The sequence below is a fragment of the Chenopodium album genome, chromosome 17, assembly GCF_948465745.1.
Source record: "Chenopodium album chromosome 17, dcCheAlbu1.1, whole genome shotgun sequence".
In the NCBI taxonomy this organism is placed as follows: Eukaryota; Viridiplantae; Streptophyta; class Magnoliopsida; order Caryophyllales; family Amaranthaceae; genus Chenopodium; species Chenopodium album.
Genome location: NC_137850.1, coordinates 47,149,619 through 47,164,945, shown reverse-complemented (window position 1 = coordinate 47,164,945; position 15,327 = coordinate 47,149,619). Strand labels below are relative to the sequence as shown.

The 15,327-nt window shown below is 36.6% G+C and overlaps 1 protein-coding gene and 1 pseudogene across 1 annotated transcript; both read right to left on the bottom strand.

Moving 5' to 3' along the window:
* Window positions 1-1,034: 1,034 nt before the first annotated feature.
* On the bottom strand, window positions 1,035-4,264 carry LOC145588278 (putative disease resistance protein RGA1). The gene is made up of 2 exons (XM_081644920.1): window positions 1,990-4,264; window positions 1,035-1,457 (listed from the first exon to the last, which is right to left on the bottom strand). The coding sequence occupies exon 1, from the start codon at window positions 3,583-3,585 to the stop codon at window positions 2,140-2,142; it is 1,446 nt and encodes a 481-aa protein (XP_081501046.1). The 5' UTR covers window positions 3,586-4,264; the 3' UTR covers window positions 1,035-1,457; window positions 1,990-2,139.
* A 6,448-nt stretch (window positions 4,265-10,712) lies between these two features.
* On the bottom strand, window positions 10,713-14,219 carry LOC145589184 (putative disease resistance protein RGA4; annotated as a pseudogene).
* Window positions 14,220-15,327: the final 1,108 nt, after the last annotated feature.

The window sequence follows — 15,327 nt, the reverse complement described above, 5'->3', positions numbered from 1 at the left end:
TTAAGGAGTGGCTTGGAGAACTTTACGAGGATGAATATGCTGATGAGTGTGTCTATGAAGCTATAGAACAAAGTTGTGAGGAACTTCTTCAAGATGTTGAAGCTAAAACGCGTACTTCTCTTGCATTGATAGTCAAAATTGTCAAGGTGGCTGAGACTATGGATATGGATATCGAGGAAATTGCTAATAATAATAATAATAATTTCGAGGAAGAGATGAATGAGGATTATGATATCGATGAAGAGCTTAGGATGGAAGTGAAGAGTTTCCTACGGAAAAGGGAGATCCTAAGGCCTGTCAATAATGAAGGTTTTTCATCAAGTAAAGAATCAAAGGGTTGTTCGATTTGCTTGGAGGAGTTTGATAAGTCGGATGATGATTGTGAACAAGAAGGCGCGTTTCTTCCTTGTTCTCATGTTTTTCATGGGGAGTGTATGGTTTCTAGGATTCTTGAGGGGAAGAATACTTGTCCATTGTGCCGATTTATGTTTATGCCTTGTTATTTGATCTTTGTTGAAAATTAGGTTGAATTATGCCTCCTTGTGTATAAGGGTGATGCTATTGATGTATAAAAGAAAACGTTCCAATTTATTACTGAGTATATGTTCGTTGTAATCTTACTCTTTCACAACTTTTATAAAAAGCTCTGTTTTTTTTTATCCATGTTTTAGGATTTTATAACTTTTTGACAATAATTATAAATTCATCAATGATATATGGTTATAAGACGTGTAAAACTGATTGTATGAAACTTGACATTAGATTGTGACCTGTAGTAGATATTATAGCTTTGGATGCGATTGTGAAGATTTTGATGTTCTAATTTAGTAATAAACATAAAAGCAATTAATTTGAGACTATCGGAAGTCAGAGTATATATACTTTCATTCCAAGATACATCAATCATCAGTTCAATTGTTCCTACCTGTAACAAGCTTTGCATAATGAAGGAAACCATATACGTAGTACATTGAGATAAAAGAGAGGCAAGAAAAGGAGAATCTCATTAATACGTACGTTCTTCGTAGAGGAGGTAAGATTGAAGAAATTTTTATTGAACAAAGAACATCAATCAAGTACAATACGACCCTAGGGAGGGACTTACCTACTAGGAAGGGCCTTCCCAATGCCTAAGATCTTGAAAAACTGAGCTTATGAACAAAAACTAACAAATACTAATAAACAACAGAGCAATCAAAAAGAACAAATAAAAAAGAACTGATCTAACATAGCTGCAGGCTGCAAGATGTGAGCTGAGAAACATATGTACTTAACTTGTTCTGTACGAATGGAGAAATGTGGGCAGGCCTGCAGGAGGCATAGAGCTCAGCCTGGTGATCTGAATACTTGACCAACGGACGTGTTAACATCAGATTGAGGGCCATAGCTACTGTAATCAATGCTCTTGAAGGAGGCGTTACTACAGATAGTCTGCTTAAACTTCTTTTTCAAAGGAGCTGTAGCATATACAGAAATAAGTAAGACTACTTGAGAGCAAGAAAGCTGCTACATTAAGTAAAACAGAAGCTGCAAAAAGTTGGCGATCTTTACGTCTAAAGATTTTGCATCATGTTTTGCTCAGATGTACTAAGTAGTACTGGTGGAGCAAAAAGCTAGTCACAGGAATCAGGATATCCTAAGCCAATATGTACTAAAGTTAAAAAATTAGCTAAATAAAACGCCTTTTAATATAAATTTATAGTCTTCCTATACTGCAACCCCCACATTTACTAACCTAATTCTAGCTGCAAATTACATTTAGGCTTCTTGAGATAAGATATGGCAGAAAGTTCACCTAGCTTTCACAATGAATAATTAAACCAGCAACAATAACTCTATTATTAGGGAGCAAACGTACACACAATCACACCAAGATAAAACCTGTTGCACAAAGGCCACAAACATATAGATGTAGATGAAACAATGAACAAGTGAACAATGCTTAGAACTAGTACATAAACTGAACAGAAAAGTGAGTTGGATATATACCTGAAGGTGGGGGGAAAAATAAAAATGTCTATGCCAGCTGATAATAAGCAAGACAACAACTAACCAGCACAAGTAGCAGATCGAGCAATCATGACCTGTTAGAAGTTAAAAAAGGATCACAGATTGCTGTATTAGACGAAACTCAGTACCCTAGTCTGCTATTAAAATAATGGCATGTGGTTGATTCAGGAAGTGATTTAATGGCAGTGAGATGCTAAGTTGATGATTGCGATCCAACACTAATGACTCCAAGGCAGTGAGATGCTCCAACCCCCCTCTTCCAAGTTTTTGCAAATTTCGGCAATTAGAAATTCGAAGGCTTCGTAGGGAAGAAGTGTATTTCCTGAATACATCCTGTAATTCTGATAAACCCTCCACCTTCTCATTGGATTTTATGTGGAGGTAATTAAGAAATTGGGAACTGTGCATTGACTTGAGAAGACCCATATCATTTAAGTCCAAACTTTCAAGGCTTGGACAGGATGGAAACGAAGTTAACTTAGGGCACTTCAAGATAATCAAGTAGGAGAGACAAGGAAATGCGAAGCTACTCCTCAAGATATGGTCATCATCATTGTCATCCTCACCCAACTCTTCTTCCCTCCACCATCCTTTCAAACTATCGAGATAGCGAATGTTGAGTTCAAGATACCTTAAATGCAGTAGCTTACCAATTGAATCAGGCAACTTTTTTATACCAACTGACTTCAAACACAACACCCTTAGACACATCAAGCTATCAATATGAGCATCCCCTAGAGTTATTGAACGATCATATCTTAAAATAAACGAACGTATCTTACTCTTAAATAAGTAACTTTGTGAAAAATTACCATCAGCAAAATACACATGACGAACTTTATCTCCCAATTTGGTTGTATTAGAACTCACTATACCTAATTCCTCTCTCCCCACATCCAGAGCAGCATCGTGCATCAAGTCATGGATTTTCACGGACCCAATATCACCATGTTTATCCTTCTCTACATCCTGAAAGAAACATCTGCGTACCAAAATCAAAAAATGCTCCTCTGCCGCATCTTCTATGCTTTGATCTCTGTCCAGCGACACAATGTATCCTTGTGCCGTCCAAAGGCTAATTAACTCCTTCCTCTCGAGTCTATAATCTTTGGGAAAGAGTGCACAATAGTTAAAACAATTCTTCAAAGAGAAACTAAGGTTGTGGTAACTAAGCTTTAGCATAGAGATAATTTCATTATCACCTTTTCTAGTTCCAACAAATCCACTGTGCTCAAATGGGCCAAATAGAAGGCTTCCCACCACCTTTATGGCAAGCGGTATATTATAACATTTTTCAACAATCTTCTTCCCAATATCAACCAGATCAGGATGATTTATGCACGCTTGTTCCTCTTTGTCAAACGATGCAGACTCGAACAAGAGCCACAAATTCTTTGGAGACAAACCTTGCAATTTGTACACATGCTTGTCTCCGATAATTTTCGCAGTCATTTCTGAACGTGTTGTTACCACAACCCGACTACCCTCTTGATCTAACGTTAAGAACCTACATAGGCCTCGCCATTTCTCGGGATTTTCATTCCATACATCATCAAGAACAAGCAAGTACTTCATTACTCTAAATTGCTCTTAAAATTGCCTTTGAACTGAGTCCATTGAGGAGGTATCAAGAGGCCTGATACCAGAAACTAATTCTAGAATCTTACAAAGAATGACCTTGACATCAAATGGCTCCCCATCTTGATCAGACACACAAACCCACAATCTTAATTTTCATTCCATACATCATCAAATGGCGTACCTTTTTAAGGAATCTATCATCCTTGTTGCCATCAAGCAGCTTGAGCTCAGCAAGGGTGAAGAACTCATCGAACAGATCATCAGCATCATAAACAGCAGCCTTGAGGTCCTCGATATAGCCTCGTGTTTCATAGGAGAGTTCACGCTTGGAGTCAGCATCAAGGAGCACATTGTTGATGGTGGAGACAGTTTTAATGAGGTCATGGAGTTGAGATTTGTAGCCCCACATGTCACAAATCTCTTTGATGATCGCAGATCCAATAATTTCAATGAGGTTTCCAGCAATGGTGATTCCGAGTTCGGCCATTGGGGATTTGAAGGGGATAAGAATGAAAGATATGGGAAGATTTAGCAGGATGTTGTAATCTGATTAAGGAGTAATTGGGTAGTGTTATAATGTTGAATGAATAAGTATGAACTTCACCACTACCAAACAAATATAATGAGCTCCACTTGTTGATTCTTGGACAGTGTAAGGTGACCTGTGAGTAAAAATCAGCAGCTTCCTGTTGGTTTTCAATTTTTCATTAAATGAACTGCAACCACATCAACTTATGCAATTATTGAATGATACAAAAGACTGAAAAGAGTACATTGTAAGGTTATTCACATAAGTTTGAATATTCAAACTACTTTATCTACCTTTTTACAGACAAACTTTCTTTTTTCCTTTTACTTTGTCCGTTTTTTGTATACTCACTTTATATTCTCAATTTGCATAACATTGACTAAGTTATCAAACCAAAAAAATTTAAAGATGGTGATATTATGAAAACAAAATTCATTAAAGTTCTACAACTGGAGTCATGTTGGGAGTCATGGGACATAAGGTAATCATCCAATAAGTTGGACCTAAATTTGATTTAAGAAGTTATACAGCCAATCCAATAATAGTTTAGGTACTAATAATAATGTATTGGAGTAAATAATAAAATAATTAAATCATCTTCACTGATACATAATTAAAAGGATTTTTTCACATTTGCTACCACCTAAAACACCTCGCTTCAGATTCGCTACCGTTTTAAGTTTTTTTTTTTACTTTGCTACCACCCTAAACAGAGTTTGTTAGAAATTACTACCCCATGCCTTACACCATTACAATTTCCGTCAGTGGGGCCGAACCACCGTCCAGCCACCCCACTACCACCCCCTCCCCCCGCCGGCGGCCGACGCCCAAAACTACGGCCGACGCCGGTGACCCCACCCACGAAGCTAACCCCCCTCCCTTTCCCCCACCACAAACCCAACCCCCACTTGGTAAAGTAACTAAGTAATTACAATACTAGTTTTATTTTTCTGACATTTGACTCACAGGTCTTGTTTTTCAACCATTAATGATTTTAATTAGGATTTTTTCACATTTGCTACCACCTAAAACGCCTAGCTTCATATTCGCTACCGTTTTAAAAAAAAATTTACTTTGCTACCACCCTAAACAGAGTTTGTTAGAAATCACTGCCACTTAACGGAATCCGTTAGGATTTCCGTTAATTTTATTTGAAAAAAAAAAAGAAAAAAAACCCAGCCACCCTCTCCCCTTCCCTCAACTGCCACCCCTCCACCTCCCCCCTGCCGGCGGCCGGCGCCAAAAGATTCGGCTGGCGCCGGCGATCTCACCCCCCTCCCTTTTCCCCACCCACGAAGCTAACCCCTCCTCCCTTTCCCTCACCCACGAAGCCAACCCCATCATAAAAAAACACAAAAATGGTTTTTAACACTACAAAAAAAAAACTTTTATTTTAACACCACAAAATGTTTAAAAAAATGGATTTTACCACCACTTAACGGTTTCCGTCCAAAAATCTGTTAAGTGGGGTTTATTGTGCCACGTGTCGCCAGATAATTTGTTGAAAAAAAAGAAAAATTAAAAATTTAAAAAAAAAAAACAAAAACCCTAAACTAACCTAGCCACCCCCATCCCCGCCACCGGCGTCACGCCGCCGTCCACAGTCCCACCAAACCACCCCAGATCGCAGCCTCTCCCACCGCCGATTCCGGCCCTTCCATTCCCCTTCCCCAAAACTCACAGCAACGAACGCTCCTAACGGCGGCTAAAAGCGAGCGGCCGTAATTCAAACCACCGAATATCGACCACCAAGTACGCCCGATAATGGTAAAAAACAACTGATTTAGTGCCTAAGTGGTCGAAAACGACCCTTAGCAGCCATAAACCGGTCGTTTTCGACCCTTAACAGACTTTTATGGTGGTCGTTTCTAGGGGTGTGAAAAACGGCCATCCATTTTTGGTGGCCGTTGTGGTTGGGTTGTCGGTTTTAGGGAGGGGGATAGAGTGAGAGTGGATAAATCAGTGGCTAGGTTTGGGAAAGGCGGTGTTATGGTGGGTTAGTGGTGGCGACTTGCTGCCGGCGGTGGCTGGTTTAGTTTTAGGGTTTTTGTTTTTTTTCTTTTTTTTTTTATTATTTTGGACCAATTATATTTTGACACGTAGGCATTGTGGGTCCCACTAACGGCTTTCATCCCTGAACCAGTTAAATGATGGTAAAAACCAATTTTTTAAACATTTAGTGGTGTTAAAATAAAAGTTTTTTTTTTTTTTTTTTTTTTTTTTTTTTTTTTTTTTTTGTAGTGTTAAAAACCATTTTTGTGTTTTTTTTCTGGTGTTAAAATCTAAAATTTCCTAGTTATAAATCTTTTATCATATGCAATCTTTATCATAGGCAATCTTGATCATATTAACTATAAATGTCATACATTATAGATAGAGATCAAGTAGTTGTTGTTATCTTATTAAAGGAAAACACGTTAACTACAAATTATTTTATTACTCATTCTCATTTTCATGTTGTTTAGATCATCACAAATTTGACATTTTTTTATAATTATTTTGGTTGATTTCAATCATTAGTTCATTACAGACAATTTATAGCAGTAAAATATTTTAAATAATAGACAATAACAGAATACTAAACGCAATATATTCTAAATTAAATTAAAGTTTATAATTTATACTACTTAATGGTATTTTTGTGAAGAGAATTTCCGTACGGAATGATGGAGTTTGTTAAATTTCTTCTTATATTATAAAATTCACTACACGCTTAACTACACTCGATTCAATTTCGAGTTACTTCACGCTTGAATTAGATTTTTCTTTGTTTAATTACTTCTAAACACATCTATTAAGCGTCTATAAAGTCAATAACGTATCAGTACGTCTTCATTTTTTAAATTTCCACTACGAGCCTTTTCAATTGAACCTGCTACAACACAAACTCATTTACCCGATCTGTCTGACCTTGCATTACATCTTAAGAGTTATTGTCCCAAATAATTCATTTGACTTTCATTTGACTCAATTCGCTTTGTTCAATGCATTCGACTTTCATTTGACTCAATTCGCTTTATTCAATGCATTCGAATTTCATTTGACTCAATTAGCTTTGTTGAATGAATTTGACTTGCATTTGATTCAAAAAGCTTTGTTTGAATGGGTTTGAGTTACATTTGACTAAATTAGCATTTGTTGAATGCATTTGACCCTCATTTGACTCAATTCGCTTTGTTGAATGGATTTGACTTTCAGTTTATCCAAAAAGCTTTGTTTGAATGTGTTTGAGTTACATTTGACTAAATTAGCATTTGTTTGAATGCATTCGACTTTCATTTGACTCAATTAGCTTTGTTGAATGGATTTAACTTTCATTTGATTCAAAAAGCTTTATTTGAATGCGTTTGACTTTCATTTGGCTAAATTAGCACTTGTTAGTCGCATTTGACTTTCATTTGACTCAATTGGTTTTGTTGAATGCCGCTTTCGGAATGTTTGTGTTGACACTACTGATGCCTAATATACCCTTACTTATCAACACTTAAATTCAATCCCGCGTACACAATCACATTGGCTACTTTGTGCTACTAACTATCTGTCTCATTCTTTATTCTACTATCCAAAAATATAATAAATGAACGGAGGAGGTGTAAGTGCTGCACTTACTGAAAACCGTTTATTCGGTTCGGGTGAGGATGATGAGAAACGCACATATTTTACTTATTCGTTGAATATTTGTAGTGTGGTTGGTCATTGTTAGTTAACTATAATCCTGTGAAAATTCAAAATAACTTTTTAATCCGAAAATTTATATTTAAAAATTTCGGTTAATTTAATGTGTTTTGTTTTAATTTTGACAAAATAATTTTATTTTAAAATTTCGATTGTGAAAAAGTAGGAAATGTCCTCAATACTATAATTGGTCATTGATTTAATGTATTTTGGTTTAATTTTGACAAATTAATTATATTTATATTTAAATATAGCATTAAGTAAAATACATTTTATAAAAAAAGTCTTGAAGTCGAAGACGAGCAACAACAACTGAGTTCATGTAACACTTCCTTAAAGAGAGCTCCTGATGTATTTCCAGTTTAGCTTACTAAGCTCTGTAACAACTCCGATCCATTTTAGCCTTTCTATCCTGCCACCTAAGACTAGAACAAAGTATTGTTCATAATCCAATCTGGTAACAGCTCTAAAGCTGTAGTCTGGTCATGAATCAGGTATGCATGCAATTAAGCACTACCCCGATTTCAGTAGTCCACACTATATTAGGGATTAAACACCAACAAAATTTTCATTGCACAAACATATAGATGTAAATAGATCAATGGAAAACAATGCCTAGTACTTCAGAATAAAACAGAAGGTAGAATGATGCTTTTCCAAATCTAAGTTCAGAATATATTATTGAACAAAGAATATCGAGTACAATACACAGACCCTAGAGAGGGACTTACCTTCCAGGTAGGGCCTTCCCAATGCCCAGGATCTCGAAAAACTGAGTTTATAAACAAGAGCCAACAACTAAAGTTTATAAAACCAACTTACATACTTCGTATATATCTACTGTGAGTCTGTGACTACTTTCAGGAGTTGTTCTACAAATATTTTCAATCTTACATTGAATTAAAAGCAAGGCCTTTATGTTCTGAAAACTTCTAGTCCTAACATGTGCTGACAAATTATGTCTGAAACTGGATCATTAGGCAGCTACAACTGGGACAAAGAGTTAAATGTTTTGTACCTGGATAGCTCACAGTAAGAATAAATGGTAACTCGATCAATCCAAAGACTCCAATCAGATAAAAAAAAACAAAAAATCCATATCATGAATAGATCGAACATAGCTGCAAGCTTCAGCAAGAGCGCTGAGAAACAAATATACTTCTTGTTCCGTATCAACTGGAGGTATGTGTGTCTCCCTGGTGCGTCGTATAGAGCTCAGCCTGGTGATCTGAACACTTGATCCATGGATGTCTGACTGTCTGAGCATAAAAATTTTGGGCCAACAGAGAGTTTGTTGGAACTTCTTTGTGGGAGGAGCTGTTGCATATACAGAATTAAGTCTGTCTACTTAATAAAAAGAAAGCTGCTACATTAAGTAAAAACAGAAGCTGCAAACAGTTTCTGGTACCTTAAAGGATTTTGCATCATGTTTTGCATAGACATACTAGGTATTGGTGGAGCAAAAGGCTTTGTATAGGAATCAGGATATTCTAAGCCTTATTTGTTCATAAGAACAAAAGGCTAGGCTCACTCAGAACGACATTGACAACTCCACCCTTATCATAGGACCTCATCAAGAATTCACTGCAGATACAAGAGAGAGGGGTTAATAAATTGAGCACCAAACATTATAAACTTGAACCTTAGGCAGATTGATGAAAAATTGCAGTAGATAAATACTCTTAACACATATGCGACTGGACAAATTAAGAATTAACTGCCCGATTATTCATCAACAGGTACCTGATAAGATACACAAGCGAGCCACTTTCAGGTGAACAAGCCAATATGTATGTAGTAAGATACATAGACCAGAAATATTTATTGGGCATCTCAAAAATAATAATAGCTCCATTCTATGTATAAATTTATAACAAGTCCATTCTATTCTAGCCTTCCTTATCATGCAACCCCAAATTTTTAGCTCTCTTACAGATGTTACTAAGCTAAACAGGAAAGCTTGATTTCAAACTACTCCAAACTTGTTCAGTGCACAACCAAATCCCAAAAAAGGGCATTTTATCTTTAAGATATGTACATTTATCTATTATTTTTTGTAGATAGTCATATTATATAAAAGCATTGACTATTATCACATTCAACAACTATCAGAGTTAATCTTCCCAAATTGGTGTCAACAACATGATCAGAGATTCAGAGAAGCTTCTAAAAATCAAAAAGTACTTCAGTATCTTGAACATAGGATGAATAGTCACAGATCAATGTTAAAATTTATGTTAAATTGTCACAGAATAATGGTGAAATCTTAGTCAGAGTCCTTTTGTTTGCAAAAACCATGCATTTACTCACCTAGTTCACCTAGTTTCTGGAGCTGCAATCCAGTCATTTATCAGGTGTGCAAGCATTAGCTGGATTCTCTAGTCCAATCCTATATTAGAAAGCAAACACATAATCACACCAGATAAATTCTCGTTGCTCAAACATATATATAGATGTTGATGAATCAATGAAAAACAATGGCTAATACTACAAAAACTGAACAGAAAATTGACTTGGATACTTGAAGGTGGAGGGCAAACTAAAAATGTCTATGCTAGCTGATAATAAGTAAGACAACAAATGACCAGACTAGCAGAGCAATCATGCTTCCTAGAAGTTAATAAAGGATGATGGATTATTTTATTAGACAAAATTCTGTAAATTAGTTGCTGTGAATGCTTAAAATAAAATGGCATGTAATTTATTCAGGAAAAGGATGGACCAGGTAGAATTAAAGTTCTAAATAAATGATTAGGTTGAGATGGCACCGCGGAGGCAGAGGGACAAACATAAGCGTAGGCAGAGGCACACACAAAAACGATGCGGCACATGCTAAATTAAAGGTCGGGTTAAATTGAGAGTGAAGAAATATGTGACAAAATGTTTAAACGCAGAGAAGTATCAAAAATAGAATGACTCAGAAAATGTTAATGTTGGAGATGTGTTGAATCTTGGGCCAGTTCTTCCCATTGGGTTGTTTACAACTTCCTTTCAGTTCATCTGAGCAAAACATGATCTCAAGTTTCGTCTGAAGGGAGATGAGGTTGTGCATTGATTCAGGAAATGACTTGACGGCATTGCAACCTTTAATGGACAGGTACCGAAGAGATGATCAGCAACATATCCATTCAGGCAGGGCATTGAAATTCTCACAGTTTGCAAAGGCAAGGCTTCGAAGGGAGGTCAAGTACTGCATTCCCTTGGGTAGACTTTTCATATTATCTAGGCAGTTAAAAGTCAAGGAACGGAGACTTTGATGAAGGGATTTCCAAGGCATGCCGTCATCATCGACCTCGTCTTCTGAGAAGCTAAGTTGATTATTGCAAACTAAGCTTAATTCCTCCAAGGCAGTGAGATGCTCCAAACCCCCTCTTCCAACTCTCCTCAAATTCCAGCAACAAGAAATTTGAAGGCTTCTTAGATAAGAAGTGTATTTGTATTTCCGGAATACATCCCCATATTCTGATAAACTCTCCACCTTCCCATCGCCGGTTACGTGGAGGGAAGTAAAACATTGGGAGTGTATTACCTTGAGAAGACCCACGTCATCTATCTCCACCTCCCTTAATCTGACGTCACCTTGTGAATTTCCAAAATAGCCAACCTCAAGGCTTTGACAGGAAGGAAATGACGTTAATTTAGGGCACATACTGATAACCAATTTGGAGAGACGAGGAATTGCAAAGCTGTTACTCAATATACGGTCATCATCATCCTGAACCAACTCCTCCCTCCACCATCCTTTCAAACTTCTAAGATCATAAATACGAAGAGATTCAAGGGAGGGGAAGGATGTCGTCAATTCTTCTCCGTCATTGGCATTGTTGCTGCTTGTATTCTCCATATATTCCAGCTTGCGTAGAGAATAAAGTGACAGTGATTTTAGATTACGCAGTTTACTCAACAACGGTATCTGCTCCAAGTTGGTGCATAAATAAAGTTTGATCTCGACAAGATATGGGAAGGAGAGTGCCCAGTTATCCCACCTTGGAAATGTTGTGCCCTTGTAAAACCTCAAGACAAATTTCTTTAGATTTGAAGGTGGCTCTAGCTTTTCCATCACACCTTCCCACTCTAAACATCCATCATTTTCATCAAAATTTATTTCAACCTCAGTGAGATGTTTCATACCCTTCAAATATCCTCCACCTCCATCATCATTCAGGTAGTTTTTGCCGATTCTGATCTCTATGCCACCTGTTAAGTTGGTCAGGGGTTTAAGGTCTTTGAGCTCTCCCATACATCGTTCATCGGTAGAAACTCTCTTTTCCATACCCACCATAAACAATGGTAGCACCCTAAGGTTAATCAACTTACCCATGCCCGATGGCATACTAGTTAACTTATTACACCTACTTAAATCAAAGTGCCTAAGACTTGTCAATTTATCTATGCCCAAAGGCGTACTACTCAACTCACAACAATAATTTAAATTCAAGTGCCTAAGATTAGTCAACTTATCCATGCAAGGCATACCAATTAACTTTTTACAACTACTTAAATCCAAGTGCCTAAGTTTTACCAATTTGCTAAAATCTTTTGGCAACTCCCTTAGTTTTCCTCCGCAATGATTTAAATCTAATGTCTGCAGGTTATGTAGTCTAGTAATAGAATCAGGGAATGCCTCTAAATTAAAATTGAAAGAAAGATCAAGATACATTAAATGTAGTAGCTTACCAAATGAATCAGGCAACCGTACTAAACCCGCACCCCGCAAAACCAACACCCTTACACACATCCAACTATTAATCTTTGCATCCACCAAATAACCTAATTTACCTCTTGAAATAAACGAACGTATCTTACTCTTCAATGAGTAACTTTGTGAAAAGGTACCACAACCAAAATACACATGACGAACTTTATCTTCCAATTTGGTTTTATTAGAACTCACCACACCTATTTCCCCCCTCCCCACTTCTAGAGCAACATCGTGTATCAAGTCATGGATTTTCACAGACCCAATATCACCATATCTATCCTTCTTTATATCTTGAAAGAAACATCTGCGTACCAAAATCAGAAAATGCTCCTCTGCCGCATCTTCTATGCTTTGATCTCTGTCCAGCGACACAATGTATCCTTGTGCCATCCAAAGGTTAATCAACTCCTTCCTCTCGAGTTTATAATTTTTGGGAAACAATGCACAATAGCTAAAGCAATTCTTCAAAGAAGGGCTAAGGTTGTGATAACTAAGCTTTAATATAGACATAATTTTATTACCACCTTTTCCAATTCCAGCCAACCCACTCTGCTCAAATGCCTGCCACTTGTTCACAGGTTGACTAAATAGAAGGCTTCTTACCACATTTATAGCAAGCGGTATGTTAGGGCATTTTTCAACAATCTTCTTCCCGATATCAACTAATTTAAGATGATTTACTTGCTCTTGTTCCCCTTTGTTAAATGCTACAGACTCGAACAAGAGCCAAGAATTCTCTTCAGACAAACCTTGCAACTTGTGCGTATATCTTTTCCCAATAATTTCCGCAATCATATTCGAACGTGTAGTCACCATAATCCGACTACCCTCTTGGCCCAACGTTAAGAAGCTCTGCAACTTACGCCATTCCTCAGAATCTTCACTCCATACATCATCAAGAACAAGCAAGTACTTCTTTCCTTTTAATTGCTCTTGAAATTGCCTTTGCACCCATTCCTTTGAGGAGGTATCATTAGGCCTGGTACCAGAAACTAATTCTAAAATCTTACAAAGAATGACTTTAACATCAAATTGCTCCCCATCTTGATCAGAGACACAAACCACAACCTTAACTCCGGAAACTCTTTTTTAACCGTTTCATCATTGTACACAAGTTGGGCAAGAGCAGTTTTACCCATGCCTCCCATTCCCACAATAGTCACGAACCGAAAATTTTCTTGGACATCATTGGGACCTAACAACATATCAATGACAACCTTTTTATCATTGTCCCTCCCAATTATAATCTTTGCATCCACATAAGAACAAGTTTCCTCCCTCTTGCTACTAATAGGATTGTCATCTACCCAAAACTCAAATTTTTTATGGTTACTAACAATAGCATCCAACTGCTTCTTAATTTTCTTAACCTGGCGAGACAGTCTATGAGCTTCACTAATTCCATTTTTCTTAGATTTAATCAAGGATTTTATTATCCTTGTTGCCATCCAGGAGCTTCAACTCAGCAAGGGTTAAGAACTCATCGAACAAATCATCAGCATCATAGACTGCATCCTTCAACTCCTCAATATAGCGGCGTGTTTTTTCGGGCAGCTGCACCTTGGCCTCAGCATCACGGAGCACATCCTTAGCGTCAGAGACAATATTCCTGAGCTCATCAAGTTTAGATTCGTAACCCCACATGTCACAAATCTCTTTGATGACCGCAGACCCGATAACTTCAATGAGTTTTTCAGCAAGGCAAATCCCGAACTCAGCCATTTGGAGTTTCAGTGAGATAAGCAGACAAAGGGATGAGAAAACAAGGAAATCTAATGACTGTAAAGTACAAGTGTGAATGTGTGATACACTCCATACTAAACTAGCACTATTTATAAGCATACAAGTCTATTAATTTGTCGTTGGTGCACCCGGGTGCACCATGTGCATGGTGCACCCAAAAGAACATTTAGTATATTTAAAAGAACATGGGTAAAAAATGAACATGTTTTTATTTTCTTGCAACTGAAAATCCATCACTCTTTTCTCCTGCAATTTCTCACTCATATTTCCCTTCCTATTACTCTCTTTCTTACTGCCAATTTTTACTCTCCTTTACACCATCATTTTCATTTAAGAATTTCAATGAATTTGGGTAAAATCATTTCCAAAGTACTCATTTTCTCTCTCCATAACTTTTCTCTTTAACTTTTTCTATTTTTCAAAAAAATTTCAAAATAGCAAAATTGTTAATCTTCAAAGTGAAACCCAAGAAAAAAAATTGAACTTATTTCAACAAATCAACCTTCAAACTTAAGCAAATGGTGGATTCAAGTAAAATGTAAGTATAAATTTTGTACATGCAAATTGTTTTTCGTCAATAATTTTAAAGTCAAAGTGTTTAATTTTGTCAATTTGGGTTTTTTTTTTTTAAAAAAAAAAATAATTAAAGCTATAAAGTACAAGTTGTTCAAAAAATAACAATTAGAGGAGAAAGAAGAATAGTAATGAATTGAAGCCAACTGGAAGATAACCAAACAAGGTTAATTTTTCAAACACTAGCTTGTTCTTTTTCAAACACTAACATGTTCTTTTAATTCCATGTTCTTTAAAATATGCCTAATGTTCTTTTCGGAAGTCATATTCTTTGTCAAACAAAAACATGTTCTTTTGTTCAACACTATTATGCATGTTCTTTTTCAAATACTAGCATGTTCTTTTTCAAACACTGACTTGTTCTTTTTCAAACACTAACATGTTCTTTTTATTCCATGTTCTTTAAAATATGTCTAATGTTCTTTTCGGAGGCCATGTTCTTTGTCAAACACAAACATGTTCTTGTGTTGAACACTATTATGCACGTTCTTTTTCAAATACTAGCATGTTCTTT